This window comes from Lacerta agilis, chromosome 17 (genome assembly GCF_009819535.1).
Source record: "Lacerta agilis isolate rLacAgi1 chromosome 17, rLacAgi1.pri, whole genome shotgun sequence".
NCBI lineage: Eukaryota > Metazoa > Chordata > Lepidosauria > Squamata > Lacertidae > Lacerta > Lacerta agilis.
Genome location: NC_046328.1, coordinates 14832765 through 14847682, shown reverse-complemented (window position 1 = coordinate 14847682; position 14918 = coordinate 14832765). Strand labels below are relative to the sequence as shown.

Sequence of the window (14918 nt, the reverse complement as noted above, 5' to 3'; positions counted from 1 at the left end):
CTGTACCTCCAGAGCCCTCAACGCCTCCACTCAGTCCCTGCGCGCTGAAGACCGACTCGAAGTACTCGCTGCAGGCAGCCAGGACGGCGCGGTGCGCGGGGAAGCTCTCGTCGCCGACGCGGAGAAGCACGTCGCAGAAGCGCCCGCCGTTCTTGCGCTGCTGGTTCAGGTTGTGCAGAAGGTCGGCGCTGTGCCGGCTCACCTGATACGTGTAGCAGCCCGGTGGGGAGGGCCGCACGCGTTGCCACTGGCGGCGGCTGCAGCGGCGGCGGCGGCGGCAGCTGCTGCGGCCGCCTCGTTCACCCGCTCCATCGGGGCTGCTGCTTGGAGGCTCGCCTTACCTTCCTGCGCCGGCAGCAGCAGGAACGGCCGGCAGGGGGAGCGCGTCCTCTCGTTCCTCGGCTGTTGCGTTCACGCGCTCCCGTCGAGGGGGCTGGTGCGCGCGCCCGTCAAGCGGGGGAGGAGGAGGGAGAGGATGGGCGGAATGCAAAAAGAAAAGGGAGGGGGGAACCAGAATGGCGCACGCGCTCCGCCTCGCGCCTTACAGAAAATCCCCGGGCCCCGACGGCGCCGTGTGTGCGCGAGCGCGCCCAGGAACCGGAGGAGGAGGAGATGGAGATGAAGGCGGCTCCGTGCGGGGGTTGTTGCAATGCAAATCCCAAATACAATTGCAAGATTGGAAGGGAAAGCGAAGGCAGGAAGAACAAAAGGCCGACGGCGGGGGGGAGAGAGAGAGCGCCCAGAGGCCGCAGGAGCAGAAGCAGCCGCGGCGGGCGGACAGGCAGGCAGGAAGCCCCTTTTCGCCTCTCCCCCCCGGGCGAGTTGCTTCGCGGCCGCCACGAGGCGCTGCAGCGGGAGCGAGACCGCCGAGGAAGCTGCTGTTGATGCTGCCGGTGGTGCTGGACGACGAGGAAGCGGTCTTTTTCTCTTGGCCTCCGTCGGTGGGAAGTTTTCGGGGGCTGCCGGCACGCTCCGTCCGCCCGCCCGTCCCCTCCCTCGGTGTGTGTGTGTGTTTGGAGCGGAGGAAAGATGGCAGCGGCTGTACTTCCTCTTGCACTTTCACCCCTGGGGGGGGAGGGAAAGAAGGGGGGGGCCGGCAGTCCCGAGGTCCCCCCCGCGCTGCAAAAAGGAAAAAAAAAGCGCTCCGGCAGGGGGCTGCTGAGCCGGCTGGGGCCTCGGATTGTGGGGCGCGCTGCAAACTTTGCTGGTTCTTCTTCGGCGTTGGCGGCCCCCCTCCCGATGTATAAAGGGACCCCCCCGCGCCCGCTCGTCTTTTCTCCCCCCTCTCTGCAGCCACTGAAGCTCTTCCCCCCTCCCTCGCTTCCTGCCCCCCTCCCTCCCCGCATCCGCCAATGCAAGAGCAGCCAGAGGCAGCAGGCCGGCCCCCCACCCCACGCCACCACCCAACCCCCCCTTCCTGGCCGCGGGGGCTGGGGGCTGCTGCTGCAATTGCAGCCGCCCTCCCCCCTCGCCAGCACTGATCCGCCAATGCCGAGCCAGCAGCGGCAAGGGCCCCCGCCCCAGGCTGAGCAAGGACGGGCTTGCCTGGATGAGAGTTGAACCACCACCCCACCCGGTCTAATGGATCTAGGCTGGAACAACTGGGTGGGGGGCGGTTTGCAGCCTGAACTCCTCCCCCAGTTGCTCAATGCAGATGGTGCAATTCAACCCCCCGCCCTCTATTCCTGTTAAAGCCCCCACACCCAGCCACCCCTCCTTGTCTCTTTCTCTGTGCGCTGATGAAGATGATCCCTACAGGGCCGCCTCAGAGCCGGGCCTGGGCCTTGGCGAGGTGTGGGGGGCGCACGGGGCGCTCCCCTGAGGCGCGGGGCTTTAACCCCCGACGGACCCAGGCGTTGGTTCTCCTTCTTCGCTACTGCGTCCCACCTATCAGTGCACCGCGGGGCTGGGGAGGGAGGACTTGGGCGCCCATTTGGGCCCCCCTCGGGGTCGTAACGCACCTGGAGCGCTTGATGGGCCACGGCGGGGCGCGCCCAGGCCGCTCACTCGGCAGCCGCAGAGAACACTGATGGGCCAACAACCCCATCGCCTGGCCTGAAGCTGCTTGATGATTTCCCTCCACTTGCGATTCCTATCCCGCTCTTTTTAACGTTTTATAGAAAATAATTACATTATCACAAATTACATTCCCACTGAAATTGTCTAAATGTTTAGCCTGGCTGGAGAGGGGAGTGGGCAACTGAGTCTCACCAGTTTCCAGATCCGAGCCCTCTTCCATCACCCCAAACTTACAAATGGAAAAAGCATTCAGTGAATCCTTTTGATCCCACAATGGGCATTCCTTAATTCAGGCACTGGGTTTTATCACTCTGTCCTTTGTGTTTTCTCCCATTCAGGCAGGTGCCTAAACACATGCAAAACTTTCCCTTTAGCCAGAAAAAAGAAATGCCACTGTGGGAATTGACATGCAAATGAGCAGCAAACCTGCCAACCCACACGGAGTATCCTAACATGTCCTTGAAGTCTCCATAAAATACCTTCAGCCATCCATGTCCCCAGGTCTCTGGAGTAGCTCCTCAAATCGCCCTGTTTGCACCCAAGCTGGCAGGTGCAACAATGATGTAGGATTTGTCAAGTCTCGCTTTTTATTCCAGTAATTCTTAATGGCACAAAGCCCACATCAAACCTGTGGCACTAGGCGGCAATGTCCTTTAAATCTACTTTTCTCTTTGCCGGAAGCAATTACTGTCACAGAAATAAAAATTTACTCGGATATAGCAAAAGCATTCATATTTAAACAGGTGGTATTTCATGTGGTTCTTGGAGCAAAATAGAAGGGAGAAATTGACACAGCTCCTCTAAATACAGTTCATTTCTCTCTCTTCAAAGACCCTCCCCTGTTTTAAAACATCTGTTGCCATGGTACCTTATGTTCCCAACATTCTCCTTTCTACGTTATTAACAGAGGAGTCAGCCCTTCAAATCCTGCTAGCGTACAGGTGTATTACGTACAGCTAGGTAGAATATGACCCAGTTTACTCAGTAGACCCAGTGAAATTAAGTCATATCCGTTAGTTTCAGTAGGACTGCTCTTGAGTATGGCAGACTTTGGATGCAACACAGTTGTTTTAAGAGTGATTTTATTCCCGCCCCCGGAAAAAACAACAACCCTACTTAATTTTTATTTATTTCAGTGGGCCAAACAATGCAGCGATCCTGCTAAACTATCAGGCCACTCTCAAATGATGAGAGTTGAAAGGTATGTCAGAGATCATTCCAACCCCCCTGCTATAGCATCCCTGACAGGTTGACATCCAGTTTCTGCTTAGAAACCTCTTAACCTTGGAGAAGACACCTTCTTCCAAGGCATCTAATTTCACTGCTAAACAGCTTGCACTGTCAGGTTGGTCTTGCAAATGCTTAGTCAATATCTAGGGGATTGGCCTCTGGAGTGAGAGAAAACAAATATGGTAGCCTTTCAAAGATTTGTCTCCCTCCTAAGCTAAGCATAGGCTATCTGTGGCTGGTGCCCATTGGGACTGCTGGAGCAGAATACAGGAAGCCAAAGAGCCAAGGTGCATAGCTGTCAACTTTTCCCTTTTCTTGCGAGGAATCCTATTCAGAATAAGGGAATTTCCCTTTTTAAAAAAGGGGAAAGTTGACAGCTATACCAATCAGTTTCAGTTTGAGAACCACTGAGGTTGTGGGAGAGCCTTTTACCAGGCAGGGGTAGTGAGGACCTAGGTCAATTAAAAACTGAATGTGCCACATCCAGGGTTATAGCTAGGGGGGGTGAGGTGGGCCCCTGCTAGGGGCGCAGGGGGGGGGGGGGCGACGCGAAAATTGGCTTTAAAATATGTACATACAAATATGATCATTGCCTCATAAGAAAAGGTTTTTAATAGAGGGTGAATTGAATGGGTGGGGTGGGGCTGGAGGAGAGGCAGAAAGAAGAGCTAATTTGTCCGTGGCTAGGGGGCACAATCTGGACAGTTCTGCAAGGGCGCAAGATCACCTAGCTATGGCTCTGGCCACATCCACACAACACCCATTAGCTCAGTCTGCACTAATGAGACAGTGGCAGGGAGATGTGAATTCAAACCCACCACGAGGAACATTTTTTTCTGCAAATAAGGAACGGGAAATTTAGTAACCCGAGTTCAGTGCTGAGCTAGATGGACCAATGGTCTGACCCACAAAGCATTGTCCATTGTGAGTGGTTTGAGAGAGATCAGGGAGCAGTAGCCCCCTGCTTCTTGCCTTCATGGCTCATGGTCAACGCCTCTTACTCTTGGGTGGGGGTGGGGGTGGGGGCTCAGTAACTTGGCAAATGACCATTGATGATGATAGCCCCTGATGCTACAGTCCCTATTTGACTTGGATCTGGGCGTATGAAATGGATTAGGGTACAGTTTGGAACATACAACCTAGGGATTGAGATTACCAGAGAGAGAGAAAATTTGAAAGTACTGCAATGCATTAGCCAGAAATATTATAAAACTCCCAGCTTTTCAGTACTTTCAGTACTAGCTCCAGCTAAAAGAAATCACCCCCAAGGAATTGGCACACAACTGCTTCGCTTTAGGACAGATATACTCCTTCCACTCCGTTCATGAACTTCCTATTAGTGTGAGTCCTGCTGGCAAAATTGTCACAACTTTGAGCTTTTGCAAATAAGTTGGGATTCTAGCTTTAGATCAAGGTGTGTATGTAGCGTGGGATTTGCTGCCTGCTTAAAATTGTAATTTTACTTTCTGAAACAGCATTTACATATTCTGTCATGTTCAATTCATATAATAAACCAAGATTTATTTGTTAATGTGTCAAGAATCTTCATGTAAAGCTATTTCTTTGCCTCTAAAAATTACTGGGTTGCTCATCTGGCAGTTAATAGCCTGTTAGGGACACTGGCCCAGAACAAAAAGTAAAAGGGTGTCAGGAGTTTTATTTAGGCAGGAATTGAGACAAGCACATATTCATAAATGGACACACATTATAACTCTAGCAAAAGATCCCAAACTTCTTGTTAGTGTGTAAAGGATACATGAGTGCTGGACATGCATGTTCAAACACACAACTGTGGCACCCAGAAGGAAGGGGGAAGCACTCTGTACAATGACTTTTTCCATTGGGAGAAGTAGAGCATAAATTCAACTGCATTATCAGTTTTTTCTCTGTCCTGGTGGACATTAGATAATTTGGACTGCAACTCCCATCAGCCCCAGTCCTGAATTGTACTTCAGAATGTCTGGAGGGCACCTGGTTGGAGAAGCTGCATGATGATTCAAAATAATACCGGTAGTAGAGGTGATATCTCTCTGGTGGAGGAACTTTTGGCCTGCCAGGTGTTGCAGAACTACAACTCCCATCAGCCCTAGCAGCCTTGGGCAATGGCCAGGGATGATGGGAACTGTAGTTCATCCACACCTGGCAGGCCAAAGCTTACCCACACCTGTTGTATGGGGTACTGTGGTAAAGGCATTGAGAAGATCTTGCCCTGAGGTGGCTACAGTAAAAAATGGGGTGTCAACAGAGGCAGGGGATAGGAAGGGGATGGAAACAAGATATTGTTGCAGTTACATGTCATTAGGCTTAGGACCAGAAAGCAACATTTTTTGGGGGGGTTGGAATTTAAGCCAGGGGTTCTCACACGATTCCCCCCAAGATCCCTTCAAAATTTCAGAGGGTCTTGGAAGCCCACTTATTTTTTTTCTGCCTGTTGTAATGCAGGGTTCTTAATTAATTAATTTAATCCATTATTATTATGTTTTGTGTTTTAACGTTGTAAGCCATCCTGTCATCTTCCAGTGAAGGGTGGTATATAATTTTAATAATAATGCGCTGTGTTAGATGCCGTATGGTTTTTAATTGCTTCTCTTATTTCTTATATTTTGTCTTAAATGATATAGTATTCCACAGAAGTCAAACAGTAGGATTTAAAACTCTATTTTTATCTCTTCTGGAAAAAATGGCAACATCATGAAAGACAAGATAGATAAGAAATAAAAGGATAATTCTAAGTATATAACGAGATGGACCTACCACCTGAATTATTGAGAGCCGCAGTTTGGGAGCTCCTGGTAGAAATAAAGCCTTATTTATTAACACGTCTCTCTATCTGCCTTGTAGGCCCAGACCTGAGCGTAGTAGCGAGGGTGGGGTCTGCGCCTCCTGCAATACCGTCTCCCGCCCATTAGGCGGGAGGAGTCCTTACGGCGACGCTTAAGCTGTCTATTTGGTTTCCTCTCTGGCCTCCTCACTCTATGGTAGCGTCCTCGCTCCTCGCTCCCCGCTTCCAGGAGTCATGGGTGGAGCGTGATAACAGAAAGGGGGGTAACTCTCTCACTCCTTCTCTTTCTCGCACGCGCCCCCCACCGGGCTTTTGTTAGAAGTCTCGCGAGAACCTGTGCTTTGGGCGCATGCGCGGTGCCACAGGCCTGAGGAGAGCCGTCCGTGAGGCACCAGTGCTGCAGTCACCGCCATCATGAGCACGACGTTGGCCAAGATCGCCGAGATAGAGGCCGAGGTAATCCAGCCACCGGCGACTGAAAGGCTTATCGGCTCTCCCTGTGGGGCCCCAACCAGCGGTTCCGCCCCCCCAACGGGACTGTGGAGGAATCGTGGGCGCGGCTCAGTAGAACCTCCCTACACTGCGGCAGTCTATCTGCTGGAGTCAACAATGCGGGAGGCTGTTGCGCCGCCTCCTTTGGCTGGTAGAAGCATGCTGGATTGAGGTCGAATAGTATTCATTACCCTTATCCTGGTGTTTTCCAGATGTTGCTGGAGTGCAGTTCCCATCCTTATCGCTGAGCTGATGGGATTCGGAGTCCCCAGCAGTACCTGGGAGGCACCATGTTGGGCAAGGCTGAAGCCCAGGGGAGGGAGATATTCTTTTTTGGGAGCCCCCCCCCTTTTCCCCATTGTATCTGTTTTGATTTATGCTCTGAGACTCCTTGGACTCTGCCCAAGGGAATGTAAAATTAATAAGTAATTAGGAATAAAGAGCACTGGCCCTGCCTGGTGTTCAAGGGTTGCTGAATGAAGTTGGAGGATGTTGGGCTTGCGCTCGTGTCTTCTGAGCACAGTGCAGACAGGCCTCCTTGCCCCAATAAAAAAGGGATAGCTGTGGCTTAGGTGGCTTGTGAAGAGCCATTGCTGGATAGAGCTGGTTGGAGTTGCAGCCCCAGGTTGGCTTAGACAGACCCAAGGAGGAGACAGCAGAGGAGGGATCTATCCCAGCTATGGGCTGCAAACACTAGTAGTTAAGGCTGAAAGTTAAGGCTCACACAGTGTCACCCAGGAAGCTTCATGGCAGAGCCATGATTTGAACTTGTATCACCCTAGTTCTAGTCCAATCCTCAGGAAACCAATAATTGTCTGAAAAGTGGGATAAAAGTGCAGCAAATAAACATTCAACCCCTGTCTTCCACAACACTGTTGGGGTTGAGCTCTGATTCAAGTTAAGCCTTGAAAACTGCCACCCCTCCTTCTGCCTTTGTCCAAGTTTCCTACAGAGTAGAAACAACCCTCTGTAGCTCTTCTGATGGGACAGATACTCTTCCTGTCTCCCTTGCATGATTTGCAGACAACTCCTCACTCCTTTAAATCTCTTCTGTGGCAGGGAATAGTGACCTGTGCCCTTCAATGTAATATGCAAGACCTTGGAACAAGGTTGGTGTCTCCAATCTTTCCCATAAAAGTCCTGGGCTTGTGCAGCCCTCCCTGATCTTTGTCTTCTCCTCACTCCACAGATGGCCCGCACGCAGAAGAATAAGGCCACAGCTCACCATCTGGGGCTGTTGAAAGCACGTCTGGCCAAACTGCGCAGAGAGCTCATCACCCCGAAGGGAGGTGGGGGGGTGGTCCAGGAGAAGGTATGTACAGTATTCCAAAAGGATGGAAATGAGTGGCTCAATCCTCAAGTTGAACTTTGGAGATGGAGCTATTTTCCTCTCAGTAGAAAAAAGAATATGCAAAATACACCCAAAATATGTGCACTTGCTTTGGAAATTATACAGAATTTTTATTATTTAAGATGCTGACTGTAAACTGCTGAGGTAGTGACTAGGAAGGGTAGTGAGTTTGAGTACTTCTCCCTGCTGTCCCCCCATGCATGTTTACTCAGATGTTGAACACCTGAAGGTGGCTTATAGTTTAGGATTATATGTGCATTTGATGTCATGTGCTTTTCCTCCCCTCTCCTCCTCTGGTGATGTAATACAGATTTAGCTTCAGTTTTCAGTTAGCCACAGTTGCACACTGCGTCTGAACCCTAAACCAAGCATAACTGTGTGTGAATCCTAAACATAGTTAGTCTTAACTATGGTTTATTGTTGAAGTCTTTATAAACCATAGTTGGCTTGTTTTAGTAAACTATTGTTGTGAGTAACCCCCGTTTGGACATGACTCAACTTCGGTTTATTAAAAACAGAAGCAAATGTTTCTGATCTCTTTGCAGCCATATTTGATCAGGGGTTGGGCTGGTGGGAAGATGCAGGGACTTTAAAAAAGTCTTCTCATGTAATGCTAAATCATATGCCAGTGTAGCATCTGATTGGGACATGTATTTATTATGGATGAGCAAGACTTTGAGGCTCTGACACTTAAATAAAACCTGTTAATAAATCCTGGGCAGATAAAAATATTTCTCTGATAGGATACCAAATCTATCTCAGGATGAAGGTATCATCCAAGGGGGCCCAGCCTGGCTTGCTGAGATGACTCTTCTCTGGCTTTCTCCAGAGGTCTTCTCCCCTCCCTTTTCATGCTCCAACTTCCTGGAGGGACCTGGCACAACGAAGGGGCAAGTGTAGCCCATCTCTTCTGCAGCCTGTCAGTAACAGTACTGATTTCTGCATTGAAGGTTTTGATGTTGCAAAGACTGGCGATGCCCGAATTGGTTTTGTGGGCTTCCCATCCGTGGGGAAATCCACTTTGCTGAGCAACCTTGCTGGAGTCTACTCGGAGGTCGCTGCCTATGAGTTCACCACGCTGACCACGGTGCCTGGTGTGATTCGATACAAAGGAGCAAAAATACAGGTGAGCTCTCTAGATCTGGGGTGGAGTATATGTGAAGGATGGAATATCTGAAATATATGAAAGGCCAATTTTTTCAGTACATTTCTGGTATAGGTGGGGAGATTTTTCCTTTTGTTTTAATTAGAGCTACGTCTGTACATAAAAGTGGATCTGCTATTATGATGGTATCAGCTGACTTTTCTGAATTCAAGCCCTCTAGCATAGTATATTCTAGATATACCAGGAACAGCTTAAGAGGATGCCCTCCAGGCATTGTGAACTACAACTCCCATCAGCCCCAGCCAGCACGGTGAGTGGTAAGGGGTGATGGGAGTTGTAACCCAACAAAAAATTTCTAGAGGCCACTCCTGATCTATACTGTTTGGCAGCAGATCTCCTGGAAATGCTTATGATGGTATCACCTTTTGTCATTAGATGTACTGGAACAAAGGGTGACAGATATATAAGAGTTAGAGTTAAATGGCAATGGAAGGCAAAAGTACAGTCTCTGACACTTTGATTAGAGCTTAAATGTAGGCAAAACAGAGCAGTAGTAATTGGTGACAGATTTCCTCAGCAAAGCTAAGATTATTGTGTTATTTCCTGTCATGGAACAGGAAACCATTGCCTCTATTGAGACTCAGGTGAATGAAGCTGATCAATATTGTTAAAATGTCCTCACAGCTTTCTCCACTGCTGGTGGATTCTGGCTTGCTGATTTTTATATAAGAGCGGTGTGGTGTAGTGGTTAAGAGTGGTAGTCTCGTAATCTGGTGAACCGGGTTCGCGTCTCCGCTCCTCCACATGCAGCTGCTGGGTAACCTTGGGATAGTCACACTTCTTTGAAGTCTCTCAGCCCCACTCACCTCACAGAGTGTTTGTTGTGGGGGAGGGAGGGAAAGGAGAATGTTAGCCACTTTGAGACTCATTCGGGTAGTGATAAAGCGGGATATCAAATCCAAACTCCTCCTCTTCTATATAATGGTTCCCCCCCCCCTTCCTTAAACCCTACAGCTTCTGGATCTTCCAGGGATTATTGAGGGTGCCAAAGACGGGAAAGGTCGCGGTCGCCAGGTCATTGCAGGTGAGGTTCCTGCTCCAGTATCAGAAATCCTTCTCTGCCCTATCCGTCTTTTTGTGGTTTTGGGAGGGAGGAATCTTTACAGATATCTTTTGTGTCATTTGATATTTTGTGCACTGCGTCAATTTGTGTATGTTTTGTCTCCATAGAAAGCAGAGGTTTGACTTTTTCCATCTTCCTTTGCTTGCACCTGATTTAAAGAGCAGAATTTATAAGGCATTTCTGGCTTAGAGAAGCAGATTGCAAAACAGGATTGAGAAGTGCTTGGCACAGGATGCAACTCTTTCCAATCTCTTTGAGGAGCTGAGCGAGTCTCTTTTTCAATCCTCTTCTTTCTTCTCAGTTGCTCGAACCTGCAACCTTATTCTGATAGTCCTGGATGTCCTGAAGCCCCTGGGACATAAGAAGATAATTGAGAATGAGCTTGAGGGCTTTGGGATCCGACTGAACAGCAAACCTCCCAACATTGGCTTTAAGAAGAAGGACAAAGGAGGCATCAATCTCACAGCCACCGTAAGCAAGCCTGGGCAGAAAGTGTGTGCGCCTCCTGCCTTGTCACTGTGACAAGGAGAGAACTCTTTGGATAATCTGGATGCTCTTCTGGCTGTGCCTGAGTAGTTTTGGAAGAGAGCTATTTATTTAATTACATTTATCTGGGGGCAATCCTTGCTGATCTGGACAAGGATCCCACAGCTTTGAATGGGGCCTCACTTTGACATAGATTTATTTGTAAGAGCAGTAAGAGACTTTTCCTTGTTGCAATGGAAAGGGAAGTATGCTGTGCCATTAGCTGCTGGAATATGGCTAGTTTTACAGAGATGAGAGTCTCATCTGTTGCTCCACCCATTTTTGCCTCTGGCTCTGCCCATCACTGACATGAAGCCCTCTGGCTGAGAAAGCCCTCCTGTCTGATGGTCTGAAAGGTTCTTGTCTGATAGGATCTGTAGAGCTGGGACTTATTCACTAATTTGGTTACCACAAGCAAAGAACGGAAGCTTCCTCAAATAGCTCTAATGGAATAATAGCAAACCCAAATCTCCAGAGTTACTCACCTCCTAAATATCTAAACGGTTCTTTTGTTCTTCCATTAGTGCCCACAGAGTGAGCTGGATACCGAAACTGTGAAGAGCATCTTGGCGGAGTATAAAATTCACAATGCTGATGTTACACTGCGTAGCGATGTTACTGCAGACGACCTCATCGATGTGGTTGAAGGAAACAGGTAGTGTGGTGGGACTTGTGAATCAGACTGGTTGATGAGGTTTACTAGGCTGTTGGGCTTGCTTATACTGAGTCGTAGGTGCCTTTCACATTCTTCAGGGAATCAAAATCCAGTGTGCGTTATATATTGTGCAAAGCAAGCACTTTAATCATTACGAATGCAGGCTGGGATGTGCTGGGGGGTTGTGTTGTAGGTTTTGTACTTTTGGAAATCCACTCTTGAGGAGGGTCTGATTTGTGAGGAGGCCACCTGCCCTCCCACTCGATTCCAGTAGCAAGGAGCTGTGTAATTGCTCTTGTAACTGCTGAAAGGTGTGGAATAGTTTTCTCGATGGAAGACCAAGCGTGCAGGATGGTCTTCTTTGTTTTGGGACACTGGAACAAGTGCCAAATCTTTCTGGACACATGTGGGCACAGTAGTTTGGATGTACATAATCTTAAGGGCTCATTCCAAAATATACCTGTCTTGTAATCATGATTATGCAGGAGGGACAGTAGAGAGTAATCACTAGTTTGTTTTTTTTTAAAAAGTTTTGTCGGTGATAATTTATTCACTCTTACAGAGTTTACATCCCATGCATTTACGTACTGAACAAAATTGACCAGATCTCCCTTGAGGAACTAGACATAATTTACAAAGTGCCTCACTGTGTTCCAATCTCTGCTCACCACCGGTGGAACTTTGATGACCTCTTGGAGAAGATCTGGGACTACCTAAAACTTGTGCGAATGTGAGTCTAGTGTTTTGCATTGTTCAGGCTGAAAGCGCCTCTGGTACCCATTCACTTAGAAATCTGCAGCTGCATTTCCTTCCCCACTGTCCTGGTTTGAGCTGGTTGACTTGCAGGCTGGTCTTTGAAGTTGGCTTCTCTTCCTGCTTTCTTGCTGTAATCGTGTTGTGCCACATGGTGCCACATGTAAGCCCTAAAATGGCTTTGGACAGTTGTCAACAAAACCTTTGTACAATTCGGCATCATTGCAGTTTTCTATGACAGGATAAATGTGGTAGGGTGATGCCTTCAGCAAACAGAATGGCCATTCATTGGGAATGGTGGGAATGGTGGAGGACCACAGATGAGCCACTCTGGACTTTAAGAGCATGTTTCAGTGCAAAAAAAAAACTTTATGCACTTTGAAAATTGGTCTCACATTGAGAAGTGGGCTAGGATCTTTCTCTGTTCGCAGTGAGCTGGGAATTCTTTTTTCTTTTTCTTTTTGGTACAGGTGAGCATTTCTTTGTGCTATCCCACGACTTGAATTCTGAAGCACTACGGTTCAGACACAAGGATTAACTCATCTATTTCTGTTGCTGCAAAGCAGCCTTCTCCAACCTTGTGCTCTCCAGCTGTTTTGGGCAGGAGCCCTAGCCAGCGGCTAGGGATTATGGGAGTTGGAAATCTGAAAACATCTGGATGGCACCAGGTTGGAGAAAAGTATTCTAGAGGGTATGACCTGAACCAGTGGGTTCAAAGTACAAGAAAGAATTTTAGTAAAACAGTAGGAAGAGCTTTATGTCATCACGAGTTATTTGGAACAGCTTGTGTTAATGGTGATGGGGGACTCCCCTGCACTGGAGCTTTTATGCAGAGGCAGGCTGGTTGGCTTCCTATCAGGGATGCTGCAGTAGTGGGTGTCCTGCATTAGAAGAGTGTTGGACAAGATGACCTCTGTAGTCTGTTCCAGCTCTATAATTCTGCAAACTATTACACACCCCTCCTTCCTGCCAAAGGAGCCCAATGTGGCACACAAATGATAAAGGCAGTTGAAAACAATTTTAATACAGCTGCAAACTGGGAGACATCTCTTTTTAAAAGGCTTGTTGGAAAAGGAAGGTCTTTGAGAGGCACCAAAAAGACAATGGAGATGGTCCCTTCCTAGTATTCAAGGCGAGGGAGGCCTTAGATGATGAATCTTTGCCCTGGGTAGAAGGGAAACCTTGTTTGAAATGTATCTGTGTATTAACGTGCTGTAGCATCTCCTTTTGATGACTCTAAATTTAAATTGCAGTTACACAAAGCCCAAAGGGCAGCTACCAGATTACAGCTCTCCCGTAGTCTTGCCTTACTCTCGGACCACAGTGGAGGATTTCTGCATGAAGATCCACAAAAACCTGATTAAAGAGTTTAAATAGTAAGTACAGCCTACAAAGCAGCCAATTTTCTTCTGCAGTCCTTGTAATGTCACAGCACCAGGCGACAAAAACATTGACTCAAGCTTCCTTTCAAATAGAAAATGACTAGACATTGGGAGGTTCAGCATTTCTGTAGGAAATTAACTAGTATTTTGTCTGATTTTCTATTCTCCTTGTAGTCTTAGACTGCCTTGAAAGCACTGGGTAACAAGTACATGCTTTTCATTCAGTTTTGCAAAAACAAAAAACCAAGCTTTGAAGGATATTTCTCATTGTACTATCATTGTGATGGAACAACGTGTACTTTGTAATTGAAAAGTGCATCAAAGGGCAGGAAAGCCATTGCAGCAGAAGGGAAGAAACAGTTCTTGGTAGTGGAAGACAGTTGCCCTACTGAACCAGAAAATAGATTGTTACAATGACATGCTACATGGGGCTACCTCAACTACTGTTTGGAAGCTCTGCTGCTGGGCTCTGGAGTGGCATGCAAAATCCAAATATTCTATGTGAACTGCTCTGGCTGCCTATTCTGAGCAAGGTTTTGATACCGACTTACAGGGTTCCAAAAATGGCTGGGCCCCCCAGATGCTTGATGGGGGCACATCTGTTGGTATCTCCCAGGCCACCAGTTGAGATCTTTGGAGTAGGCTTCTGTCATTTTGGATGAAGGAAGCCTGTGCAGGGCATCCTTGAATTTATGAAATTTCCTGTTACTGAAGATGTGTCAGGTGTCATTATCACTTGTTCTCATTTCCCGAAGGTAGGCTGGTTATGTCTGTTTGGATGCATTATCTTACTGATGCTTTGTAGTTGTTTTTTAATAGCCAAAACTATTTTATTTGTGAGGCACTCAAGAGAATTAAAGAATAGCAGCCAAGAGAGATTACAGTGGTACCTCAGGTTACTAACGCTTCAGGTTAAGAACTTTGCTTCAAGATAAGAACAGAAATAGTGCTCTGGCAGCGCAGCAGCGGGAGGCCCCATTAGCTAAAGTGGTGCTTCAGGTTAAGAACGGACCTCCGGAACGAATTAAGTTCTTAACCCGAGGTACCACTATAGTGAGATTATCTGACCTGTAAAGAGTATCTGAATTTCTGGGGGAGCCTCACTGCTCCTGGTCTATATAAACTTTGAAAGTGTAGTGTCTTAACTAAACACTTTTCTTTTTCAGTGCACTTGTGTGGGGCTCATCGGTCAAGCATAACCCACAGAAAGTTGGAAAGGATCATACCATGGAGGATGAAGATGTCATTCAGATAGTGAAGAAATAAAAAGCTGTACTGGGCAATTAGTCATGACTCCTTTTCCTCAGTGACTGTTCAGAAGGTTGTTCTATTTACTGGATGGTTGAATGTGTGTGTGCTCATTCCTATCTTAATCCTCCTAGGAAAGTCAGGTGTATTGGGAGCAATGAAAATCTGTTTACTGTGCGAGGCCTTGGTCTCTATTGCTGTTTTGACTGACTGCACAGCCTCACACTAGGGCAGGGGGAAGCTAACCTGTGGC

The 14918-nt window shown here is 47.9% G+C and overlaps 2 protein-coding genes across 2 annotated transcripts in view; one reads left to right on the top strand and one right to left on the bottom strand.

The window, feature by feature from the left end:
- Positions 1–2239, bottom strand: part of PATZ1 (POZ/BTB and AT hook containing zinc finger 1) — a 29817-nt gene extending 27578 nt beyond the window's left edge. Inside the window, 3 exon segments of the mRNA XM_033136117.1 lie at positions 19–336; positions 865–1065; positions 2212–2239. Of these exon segments, the coding sequence (XP_032992008.1) occupies positions 19–336; positions 865–1065; positions 2212–2239 (547 nt within the window).
- A 4191-nt stretch (positions 2240–6430) lies between these two features.
- On the top strand, positions 6431–14710 carry DRG1 (developmentally regulated GTP binding protein 1). The gene is given in 10 exon segments (XM_033174706.1): positions 6431–6487; positions 7713–7812; positions 7815–7835; positions 8825–9000; positions 9994–10063; positions 10404–10573; positions 11152–11282; positions 11845–12012; positions 13289–13411; positions 14584–14710. Coding segments are annotated over 10 exon segments (1101 nt in total). The 5' UTR covers positions 6431–6445; the 3' UTR covers positions 14684–14710.
- The last annotated feature ends 208 nt before the right edge of the window (positions 14711–14918 follow it).